The following is a 12,462-nucleotide window of genomic DNA, read 5'->3' as shown; positions in this document are numbered from 1 at the left end:
TTGTGCTTCCCTCTAGATTTGTCTTCATCTTTTTTGGGGTAAAAAAAAAACATGTATCAAGTTAGTGCTCGGGTTTCCATAGAAACACAAGCACTGACACATCCTCTTAAACATGGAGCGTGGTCCCTTCCGCCCTATAGGCTACAATGGATGTCTGCCTCTCCTGTTAAACTATAGGTTGGCAGGAATCTATTATAGCTATGCCCAGTTGAACAGGACATCTCAGCACATATGGAAATATATGTGTGACAATAGGCTTGCTGATTCTCTCACTGAAAATATACCAGGCACTCTGACTTAAATAAATATACCATTCAAATGACATGTCCCCTCAACAATACTCCTGGTAGCAAGAGACCATGTGAACTAGGCTGCAGGGGATACACTGGAGTTCAAGAGTGCAAGTTTTTTTATTTACTGTATGCAAAGAATAGGGTGCATTTTTACTAAAAATAATCATAGTATTTGGCAAATGCTGAAGTATATTTTTGATTCATGTGAAAGGCAGTTTTCATAGGTCCCCATTCATTAATGATTCCCCTCTAAAGCACATACAGTGCATTTCCAATGTATTCAGACCCCCCTTCATTAATCTACACTCCGTACACCATAACAACAAAGTGAAAACCGCATTTTAGAAATATTTGCAAATGTATGAAAAAGGAAATACTGAACTAACACGTTGGCATACGTATTCAGACCATATGCAACAACACTTGAAATTTAGCTCCTTTGCCTGCCATTTTTCTTGGTCGTTGCAAGACACAGATCTGGGGAAGGGTACAACAGAATTTCTGCTGCACTAAAGGTTCCCAAGAGCACAGTGGCCTCCATAATGCTCAAATGGAAGACGTTTGGCATAACCAGGACTCTTCCAGGAGCTGGTTGATCGGCCAAACTGAGCAATCTGGGGAGAAAGGCCTTAGTAAGAGAGGTGACTAAGAACCCGATAGTCACTCTGACTGAGCTCCAGAGATCCTGTGTTGAGATTGGATAAAGTTCCAGAAGGACAACCATCACTGCAGTCCACCACCAATCTGGGCTTTATGGCAGAGTGGCTAGACAAGAGCCTCTCCTCTGCAAAACACATGAAAGCCCACTTGGAGTTTGTCAAAAAGCACCTGAAGGACTCTCAAACTGTGAGGAACAAGATTCTGTGGTCTGATGAAACCAAGATTGAACTGTTTGGCCTCAATTCTAAATGTTTTGTCTGGAGGAAACCAGGCACTGCTCATCACCTGCCAAATACCATCACAACAGTGAAGCACGGTGGTGGCAGCATCATACTGTGGCAATGATTTTCAGCAGCCGGGACTGGGCAGGGTTGAGGGAAAGCTGAATTGAGAAAAGTACAGAGATATCCTCAAAGTACAGAGAAAACCTGTTCCACATCACTCCGGACCTTAGACTGGGCCGAAGGTTCACCTTCCAGCAATACAACGATGACAACGATCTTAAGCATACAGCCAAGATAACACAGTGGCTTAGGGACAACTTCTGAATGTTCTAGAGTAGCCCAGACAGAGCCCTAACGTGAACCCTATTGAACATCTCTGGAGAGATCTGAAAATAGCTGTCTACTGACAGTCCCCATCCAACCTGACAGCTTGAGAGTAGGGATGCACCTATACCCTGTTGGTATTGGTATGATTGACATGCGATTTGGACAGGAATCGCACCGCAGTCCTGTTGAAATTGCATGCTATTCTTTGCAGCATGATTTGCGCCCATTCATTTTATATAGATGCAAATCACACCATATAGTATTGATTTCTGGTAATGGGAGCATTTTCTCAAGTACTTGTGAAAATACTTTGTATCGGTACCGGTATCGGTATCGGTGCATACCTACTTGAGTGAATTTGCAAAGAAGAATGGCAGAAAATACCCCAAACCAGCAACTCAAAAATTGTCGCATCATACCCAAAAAGGCTTGAGGCTGTAATTGCTGCCAAAGGTGCTTCAACAAAGTACTGCGTAAGACTGGGTTCACACTAATGTGGTGCGGGACACTGCATGTAATTCGCACAGGAATTGCATCGCATTCCTGTGCGAATTTCATACAATGTCTGTGTGGTGCAATTTGAGCCATACATTTTGTATGGCTCAAATTGCATTGCATCCATACCAAAAAGGTGCAGGACCCTTTTTTTTACACGCACCTGAATCACATCGCATGGGTGTGCTAACCCATGCAAAGCGATTTCTGGCAATCACATCATGTTTTGTGATCTGTTTCAAAGTGTCTTTAATTTAACATTGACACCCGCACCTGATCGCATTAACACCATGCGATTGCAATGCGGTGCAGGAAATGCACAGGATTCGCAGTGTTTCCTGCACCACATTCATGTGAACCCAGTCTAAAGGTTCTGAATACTTAGGTAGATGTGATATTTTATTTTTTCTTTTTATTAAATTCAGACATTTCTAAAATTCTGTTTTCACTTTGTCATTATGGGGAGTGTAAATTAATGAGAAAAAAATGAATTTAAACAACTGTATCAGGCTGCAACATAACAAAATTGAAAATATTGAAGGGGATCAGAATACTTTAGGAATGCACTGTATTGTCACTTATCCATTACAAGTCCGAGAACCCTATGCCTTCTCCATCACGTAACATTAAAGTGATTGTAAAGGTAATTTTTTTTATAACAAAGATGTCATACTTGTCTGCTCTGTGCAACAGTTTTGCAGAGAAGCCACGATCCTCCTCCTTCTGAGGTCCCCCGCTGACACTCCTGTCTCCTCCCCTTTCCGTGTATTCCCAGAACAAGCTGCTTGCTATGGGGGCACTCATGTGGGCTCAATCCTGAGATGGGCTCTGTCCATTGATGCACAAAGCGTGGCTCAACACCACCTCCTGCTCCCTCCTCACAAGCTGTGATTGACAGGAGCCAATAGCTGCTGCTGCTGCCTCCATTGGAAGAGACAGAGAGGACACAGCCAATGCTCTCGGGCACAGAGCTGGATCCAGATCAGGATCAGGGAAGTATTTAGGGAGGGCTGGGGGAACTGACCACAGATGTTTTTTTACCTTCGTGCAGAGAATGCATTGAATGAGAAGTATGGCTAAAGCCATTTTGGCCCTACTTCTCCTATAGAGGAACAAACTGCACCCCTGAGGCCTGTTTTCAGCCGACAGCAGGCTAATGTCACTCACCTGGTCCAGGCTCTGGACTGACTCAAACTTTACATTTGGGATCCATCCAAATGCCTGGATGGGAAGCTGGCTCAGCCTCTCAGTGAGCCGCTGAGATCCTGCAAGAGCCGCTGAGAGCGTGCACGAGCCACTTCTGCCCCCTCCATGTCCTGATGCTCCAGTGAGAGCTGGAGTGGCAAAGCAGAGAGCCGGTGACTGACAATCATCAGCTATCTGCTCACTGAAGGATGAGAACTGCACGATCAGCAGTTTTGATCGGTCAGTTCTCAGTCTTAGAAGAGGCAGGGGACAGATGTAGCATCGGGCCCCTGCTTCCTAGAATTTAAAAGGTGTAATTATAATCTCCAGAAAATGTTTTGCATTTCAAGTGGTTGTAAAGGTAAATGGTTTTACCTTTAATGCAATCTCTGCGTTAAGGTAAAAAAACATTTAATAGTAGTGCCCCCAATACTTCCTGAGTCCGATCTCAATTCTCCACTGTGCCATGTGCTGCAGTTCTTCTCCCCTCTTCCCTCTCTCACAGGCTTGCCTAAGGGCAGCGGGAGCCATTAGCTCCTGCTGCTGTCATTCAAAACTGGGAGCGGGCCAGACCTCGTTGTGTGTCTGAATAGATGCACAGAGCCTGGCTTGGGATCAAGTCCTCATGAGTGCCCCCAAACTGCATGCTGTGGGGGCATTTGGAAGGGAGGAGGAGCCCAGAGTGCCAGTGGGGTACCCAGAAGAGGTTTGGGACGCTCTGTGCAAAACCATTGAAACAAAACAAAAAAGCTTTGCAATCACTTTATGTTAAACTAAGAGAAGAATGCTAATGTTAAGAGATCTGTTCTCCCAAGAAAAAAAAGCTGAGGACAGAGAGCAGTGCACCTGTGTTCAGATACGTATGTTATGGTTCTGCAATGCTTTTCGATGCACTCTCGTTCTTCAAGTTTTCTTTATTGTAACTATTATGTACAGTGAGGAACAGAAGTATTTGAACACCCTGTGATTTTGCAAGTTCGCTCACTTAGAAATCATTGAGGGGTCTGAAATTCACATTGTAGGTGCATTCCCACTCTGAGAGACAGAATTTAAAAAAATAATTCAGGAAATCACATTGTATGATTTTTAAAGAATTTATTTGTCCTGCACTGCTGAACATAAGTATTTGAACACCTGAGAAAATCAGTGTTAATATTTGGTACAGAAGCCTTTGTTTGCAATTACAGAGGTCAAACGTTTCCTGTAGTTCTTGACCAGGTTTGCACACACTGCAACAGGGATTTTGGCCCACTCCTCCACACAGATCTCCTCTAGATCTGTCGGGTTTCGGGGCTGTCACTGAGCAACACGGAGTTTCAGCTCCCTTCAACGATGTTCTATTGGATTTAGGTCTGGAGACTGGCTAGGCCACTCCAGAACCTTGATATGCTTCTTACAGAGCCACTCCTTGGTTATCCTGACTGTGTGCTTCGGGTCGTTGTCATATTGGAAGACCCAGCCACGACCCATCTTCAATGCTCTGACTGAGGGAAGGAGGTTGTTGCTCAAAATCTCACAATAAATGGCCCCATTCATCCTCTCCTTAATACAGTACAGTCGTCCTGTCCCCTTCGCAGAAAAGCACCCCCAAAGCATGATGTTACCACCCCAATGCGTCACAGTAGGGATGGTGTTCTTGGGATGCAACTCATCCTTCTTTTTCCTCCAAACACGACGAGGAAAGTTTAGCCTAAAAAGTTCTACGTTGGTCTCATGACCACATGACTTTCTCCCATGCCTCCTCTGGATCATCCAGATGGTCATTGGCAAACTTCAAACGGGCCTGGACATGTGATGACTTGAGCATTGGAAGCTTCCGAGCAATGCATGATTTGAAATCATGACGGCGTAGTGTTCTACCGACAGTGACCTGCTCCTCCCTTGTAGTTCTGGGCTAATTCCTCACCTTTCTTATCATCAGTGATACCCCACGAGGTGAGATCTTGCATGGAGCCCCAGTCCGAGGGAGTCTGACAGTCGTCTTTAGCCTCTTCCATTTTCTAACAATTGCTCCAACAGTTGATCTAGTTTCACCAAGCTGCTTGGCAATTGCCCCGTAGCCCTTTCCAGCCTTGTGGAGGTCCACAATTTTGTCTCTGGTGTCTTTTGACAGCTTTTTGGTCTTGCCCATGGTAGTAGTTGGCGTCTGACTGACTGTGGGGTGGACAGGTGTCTTTAAAGAGCTCAGACAGGTGCTACTAAGTTAGATTAATGAGTGGAGTAGAGGTAGACTTTTTAAAGGCACAGTAACAGGTCTTTGAGAGCCAGAATTCTTGCTGTTTCTTAGGTGTTCAAATACTTATGTTTAGCAGTGCAAGTCAAATAAATTCTTTAAAAATCATACAATGTGATTTACTGAATTTTTTTTTTTTTTAATTCTGTCTCTCAGAGTGGGAATGCACCTACAATGTAAATTTCAGGCCCCTCCATGATTTCTAAGTGGGAGAACTTGCAAAATTGCATGGTGTTCAAATACTTCTGCTCCTCACTGTTCGTTCTATTCAGTCTTCTCATACTAGGCTTTAATCTGTGTTTTTTGGCCTGTGTTAGTGAGTTGATAAAATCTGAGCGTTGCTCCTAATTCAAGGATTATTGAAAATTGACCAAAGTATTCTTTCAGCATGCTGAAAAAATTCTATTTTTAAAAGCTTAAGGTGTCTGAAATATTTTGCACAAATATTGTTCGGCAAAGTAACCAATTCTGTTTATGTACAGATGCAGCTAAGCCTGTCTGTAGGAATGAGTTTCTCCCTGTACATTGCCCATTGATTGTTTGATTTCCTGTGTATGGCTAGCATCACAGGTATATATAATATTCAGTGCTGAGCATAAATGAGTTCACCCCAACAGATTTGTCAGAAAACCTTTACATTACTTTCAGAATTATTATTATTATACAGTATTTATAAAGCGCCAATAGTTCGCTCAGCGCTGTACATTACAAAGGGGGACAGAACAATAACAATACAATGCAAAACATGAGGGGATCGAGGGCTAGAATCACATTTTTCTATGGGACACTATACTACAAAATACTACCAGACAAGATTTGTTAATTTGCTCACACAAAGTATTTTTCCTAACAGATTAATTCAAGACCATGTTGCAAAATGAATACACCCAAATGAAAGTCTTAGGAGCAAAGCTAAATTTTCTGCAAAATCCTAAGTAACAAGAATTCTAATTATTCATTAAGACAAAGATGGAACTGCAACCATCTCACAGACACTTCCAGGCATCCATGGACATTGACACCTCTACAGGAGCATCTTCTGATAAAGGTTGAAGAAAATCACCATGTAAGTTCACTGCAGTTAGCTAAAGAAGTAGAAAGCCGAACTGGGGTGATTGTTTCCCATGACATGATATGGCATATACTGCAGAGGAATGGCATGCATGGGTGTCGTCCACGAAGGAAGCTTCTCCTAAAGTCCATGCACAAAAAAGCTCGCCTAGAATTTACCAGAACCCTTGCTGAAAAAGACTACTGGGACTCTGGAGTGATGAGACCAAGATAAATGTTTTTTGAACTGATAGCTTCAAAACTGTATGACGTTGCAAAGGTGAAGAATACAAAGAAAAATGCATGGTGCCTACAGTGAAACGTGGTGGCAGTGTCCTTTCATGGGGCTGCATGAGTGCTGCTGGTGTCAGGGAGCTGCATGTCATTGATGGTATCATGAATTCACAGATGTACTGCACTATATTGAAAGAGAAGATGCTACCATCACTCCATTCCCTTGGTCGTCATGCACTTTTTCAATATTAAAATGATCCAAAACACACATCTAAGGCCACTGTTGCACTTCGGAAGAACAGTGTGAAAGTGATTCAGTAGCCAAATGTGTCTCCTGCTCTGAACCCAATCGAATACCTAAGGGGAATTCTGAAGAGACTAGTTGAGCATCAGCATCCAGGCTCTAAAAGAGGTCGTTCTTGAACAATGGAAAAAGATAGATGTTGCAATATGTCACCAACTTGTTCATTCCATGCCTAGAAGACTTAGTGCTGTCCTTACAAATCATGGAGGTCATACAAAATACTTGATGTAGTAGTTTTTGTTGTGGGGTGTATTCATTTTTGCATCAACTAATTTGAGTAAAACTGAAGATTTTGTAATCTAAGTCAGCCTTTCTCAACCAGGGTGCCTTGAGGTTTCTTCAGGGGTGCCTTGACAAATTGTCTAAAAATTGTGCAAAACTTGTATACAAGCCAGCAAGTGGAACAAGCCTACCATTTAGTTACACAAAGCCACAAGGGCCTCTTCCCCACAACCCTGGGCTGTGGTTGTGGGGGTCTGCGAGCAGGGGGCTTATCTGGGCCCCCAAATCCCGCCCCCCCACGTATCTGAGTATGGGGTACATGGTACCGCTACCCATTCACAAAAAAAAGCTGTAGTGTGAAAAGACAAGAGACAATCTTTGACAAGTCCTTTAATAAAACAATGTCCCCCGAAGTAAATCCAACGTCAATCACGATGTCAGAAGCTAATTTGACAGTTCTTAAATATGCAAGGGGCGGGGCCACCTGGTGACATCACCTGTGTGACCCTGCCCGTGTGACATCATTGACCGTGGCATGCTGGTCACTGACGCCACACAGGGGTGGGGTCACATACGTGATGGCCACGCCCCTTACATATTTAAGAACTGTCAAACCCGCTTCTGAGCAGATGGCCGGGGGCCAGCGTTAGTAGCGGAGCTTTTTTTTTCTTTTTCTTCGGAGTGGTGGCGGTGGACATCGTGATTGACATTGCATTTATTTCTGGTGACATTTTTTTATTAAAGGACTTGTCAAAGAGTGACTCCTGTCTTTTTTCACACTACAGTTTTTTTTTTGTGAATGGGTAGCGGTACCATGTACCCCATACTCATTCACGTGGGGGGATCTGGGGGCCCCATTGCTAAAGGGGGCTTCCAGATTCCGATAAGCCCCCTGCCCGCAGACCCCCACAACCACAGCCCAGGGTTGTGGGGAAGAGGCCCTTGTGCCCATCAACATGGGGACAAGGTGCTCTGTGGGGGAGCTCCCCCTACCCCAAAGTACTCCCCCATGTTCCGGGCATGTGGCCTGGTATGGTTCGGGGGGGTGCTCTCACTCGCCCCCCCTTTCCTGACCTGCTGGGTTGCATGCTCGGATAAGGGTCTGGTATGGATTTTGGGGGGGGAACCCCCACACCATTTTTTTTTGCATGGGGCTTCCCCTCAAAATCCATACCAGACCCGTTAGGCTTGGTATGGATGGGAGGGGGGACCCCACGCCGTTTTTTTAAATAATTTTTTTAATTGCCGGCAATTCTTTCTTTTGCATTTAGCTGAAACATGATGCATGATTTTCACTACTAAAATTCTGCATGACTTGATAAAATCATGCTGTATTTAGTAGCCTTTTTTAGTGGATTTAAATTTTTTTTTTAATAAAATGCTATGCGGTATCCTATCGCATACTCCGATGCGGTAGGATACCACTTAGTGAATTGTGCCCTGGATATGGACCAGTCAAAAAACTTTTCTAAACGCAAATGCTTATAAACGCGGTTAACCACGTTTACACGCATTTACAAGCATTTGGCGTTTGAAACGCTGATAAAATTTACTCCTAAACACAAGTTTGGTGCATTCAAAAAAACTACTCTAAACTCAACTGCCTGTAAACAACTGTAAACGACATAGTAGGAAAACATTAGGGAGCGTTCATGGGCTGCTGAAAAAACGCAGAAAAGCTCCTGAATGTCAGCTGCAGTGTACATGAACCCTTAATCCTGCAAAGTCTCCATCATTCACCCATTGTAAGGAAGGATTTGCAGCCATTTGCTAATCCAGGGAGAAGTTTTAAATTGTTTAATGTAGTTGACAAGCTTCTGTGATGGTACCAAATAGTTAGAGGTGTAAAGGGTGGCTAAGATCAGTAGTAAAGGAACATACAGAAACAGATTTAAATACATCCAGTTGCCACTTCTTTGAAGTGTGCAATGCAGTATGGAATATAAGCCCTGCTTTGAGAACGGCCTCAAATGCTAACTCCACAGCATCACTAAAATCACTAACAACAACTTGAATCTTTCTCACAAGGCAGGATAGAGCCATGAATTCATGGGTCACAAATACATGGGCACTTGAACCAAGTCTTCCGTTGTCCAGTTTTGGTGATCTTGTGTCATCTGTAGCTTTAGTTTTCAGTTCTGAGCTGACATGTTGGAATGTCTGTTGCTGTTCTGCCCGGTTATTGTTTCCCAGTTATTGACTTCCTGTCAGGTACTACTAATCTGGTCTTTCTACAGTGACCTCTTGGTTACCAAGATGATTTTACCTACAGAACTTGCCACTCATTAAACACTGTCATGTTTGTTCCACCACTGTCTGTTAACCCTAAATCCTGTAGAGCATGGGGGCTCAACCTGTGGCCCTCCAGGTATTGTGGAACTACAAATCCCATGAGGCATTGCAAGGCTGACCGTTACAAGCATGACTCTCGAAGACTGTGGCATGAAGGGGCTTGTAGTTCTGCAACAGCTGGATGGCCACAGGTTGAGCATCCATGCTCTAGAATATGGAAATCCTTGATCAGAAGTAGCTGACACACTGCAAACATGACATCTGGCATGAACAGTTAGTTCATGGTCAAAGTTGCTTAGATCTCACATCTTGCCCTTTTCAGGAATTGGTGGAATAACAGCAGAAAAGAGTTCTGTGACCACTTATTCTCTTCCCCAGTGTATCTCTGTGCTTTCCTTCCTTCTCCAGCTGGCTCCATCCTATATTTACCTCTGCAACAAACTGTGGCTCACCAGAATCCACGCTTCATCTATGTTACACTTGTACCAGTTGCATGAGTTGTCAAGCCTTTCGTCTTTTGAACCATAACTTTTTTTTCTTGAATTTTTTATATTATACTGCGGTTTCTTACACAGCTTCTGTTACCTTATTCTTCATCACACTCTCCTTTTTTGACACCTGTTCTGTCTTAATGTCTCTGCTATGGAGCAGGCCTGTACCAGTCCTTGCATAAAATAGAAAAAGTTTGCTGCACACCAAATATATCCCTAGCTTTTTCTGCATCACCCTGTTCACTAGGTTTTAAATGTCTCACTCTGTGTCTAATTTTATACCTTTTAATATATGTGCATTTTTGTGTCACCAGTACTATTTGGTTAAAGGTTAAGTCCATGCAAAAGGCTTAAAGTGGAAGTCCAAGCTCTAACTAACTAAGCCTAAAACGACAGAAGATGTTTATACTTGCCTATTCATAGGGAACACCGGTCCAGTCGTGCAATTTGGCTCCCAGTGACTGCTTCAGAGGAGAGGAGGGACATCTGATAATGGCTGCCCCATAGTAATATGCCTATGAGTGACATCGCATTTCTTTCTACAATGTAGTTAGTAGAGGGGTTACAAGGGGTGGTGGAAGCAGTTTTAGGCTTAGTTAGAGCCTGGAGTTCTACTTTAATTCTCAGTATTTTCAAAATGGCCAAATGAAGAATCCAAAATGTTCAAAGGAGAAAATCTGTGTCCCTATAAACTGCAGGAATCCCTGAAAATCTGAGCAACCCTGAGTGACACAACCGTGGGGACTTTTTAGACTTCTGAAAATATTCTGCAACCCAGTAGGGGATAGAATCACCTACCCCAGTGTAGCGAAACAAAATTAAATCAGTTTTGGTGGACTTAACCTTTATACTGTATGTTCATAAGTAAAATGTTGTCCTGACACATTTTAAGCCATTCCTTAGATAAATACAATCCTTCCTTCTATAGGTACAAATCAAATGAAGAATATGTTTACGTTCGAGGCCGCGGCAGGGGAAAGTATGTGTGTGAGGAGTGTGGTATTCGTTGTAAGAAGCCAAGCATGCTGAAAAAACATATTCGCACACACACTGACCATCGACCATACATGTGCAAACATTGCAATTTTGCCTTCAAAACCAAAGGTGAGTTTTTCATTCTTTCTAAAATTAATGCCAGAAATATTTTGTTATAGTACAGTGGGAAAAAGATAGAAGGCTCTGTTATTCGTTTTCTTTAGCTGTCTTTATCACTGCAGGGGGTATACCCCCTCAGTTTCTGTCCTAGTGACAGTGATCTTTTGGTTGAAATGTAGTTTTAAAGTGAACTTGTGTCCAGATCATGCACATTAAAATATTTCCAGAATCTGAACAAGCCATAAAAGCACATTAAAGCTCAACTCTAAGGAAAAAAAAAGAATCACCCCTGCAGTGGGCCCACTCGAGCTGCAAGGGTTATTTACTTATTTAATCTAGGGTCAAAGGATTAGGGAGTAAATACATATGTTACGTGGTCCAGTAGGCTTCCTCCAGCGTTGGGACTGGTCCTATGGTGGTGGAGCAGGTTCTGGTCACACTTTATCCTCAGCTTACAATACAGGGTTAATGTCCCTGTATGGTATCTGATGACACAGAGGTTGTGTTCTTCACACACTGGATCTTCAGGCTGAGTAGGAGACACCAGAGCCGACCAGAACAAATAATTCTATACATGAAACAGCCTCTTCAGCCTTCTTCTAGATATATTGAGCAATTAAGCGTTGCCGTCATAAGCCCTCATTCACAAAGGCCTCCCGCATTTATGCTGGAGAAATGGATCTGGGAAGTATAAACAAACATTATACTTCCCAGATCTATTTCTCCTGCCTCTAGATGTACTTACGTTTACATGTATTTACATGCGTTTATACACTAATAGCTGCAGAAAACCAGGCTAAACAGTCTAGGGATGCGCATAATGTTTGCTTAACACAGTTTGTCTGAATACACCTTGACACAGCTGAACATCTAGGTGTAAATTCAGCCATAGCAAAGCGTTGCATGATTCCAGTTGCATATAGATATGCATCTGGACATATGTTTTTTTTTTTTCTTCCGACCATGTGCATGCGACTTAAGACGAATTGTTTATCTCTGAAAATTAAGGTGGAAATCCAGGCTGTACATAACTAATCTTTAAAATGCTCCCTCCCCCTTACTAACATCAGTGCTGACTGGTCTGTGCACTAATGATATATACGGTACTTAGAATTTTCACGCCGCTCCAGTCTGGTCATGTGACTCGGTTTCCCTGTGTGAGTTAGCTGCTGCTGCAGGGGAGTGGAAAGAGCACTGAAAATTAATAAACTTTGGGTGACATCACTGCTCCCAGGCATTTCAGCTATTGTCGAGTGTTCTCTCTTCTCTTTTCTGCAGCCGCTGCTGGCTAACACAGGGGAGATCATATGACTGGAGCGGCCTAAAAATAGTTAACAGTATACAACCTCAAGCCTAA

The 12,462-nt window shown here is 43.2% G+C and overlaps 1 protein-coding gene across 3 annotated transcripts in view; it reads left to right on the top strand.

Annotated features, from left to right (window-relative positions):
- Nucleotides 1-12,462, top strand: part of HIVEP3 (HIVEP zinc finger 3) — a 192,720-nt gene that overhangs the window by 155,791 nt on the left and 24,467 nt on the right. For all 3 annotated transcript variants that reach the window (XM_089686294.1, XM_089686293.1, XM_089686292.1), the window contains exon 6: nucleotides 10,939-11,114. In XM_089686294.1, the coding sequence (XP_089542420.1) occupies nucleotides 10,939-11,114 (176 nt within the window). The remainder of the gene's footprint in view (nucleotides 1-10,938; nucleotides 11,115-12,462) is intronic.

This window comes from Staurois parvus, unplaced genomic scaffold (assembly GCF_062004578.1).
Source record: "Staurois parvus isolate SC_StPar_1 unplaced genomic scaffold, SC_StPar_1.0 ptg000394l, whole genome shotgun sequence".
In the NCBI taxonomy this organism is placed as follows: Eukaryota; Metazoa; Chordata; class Amphibia; order Anura; family Ranidae; genus Staurois; species Staurois parvus.
This window is presented reverse-complemented; position numbering and strand designations above follow the sequence as displayed.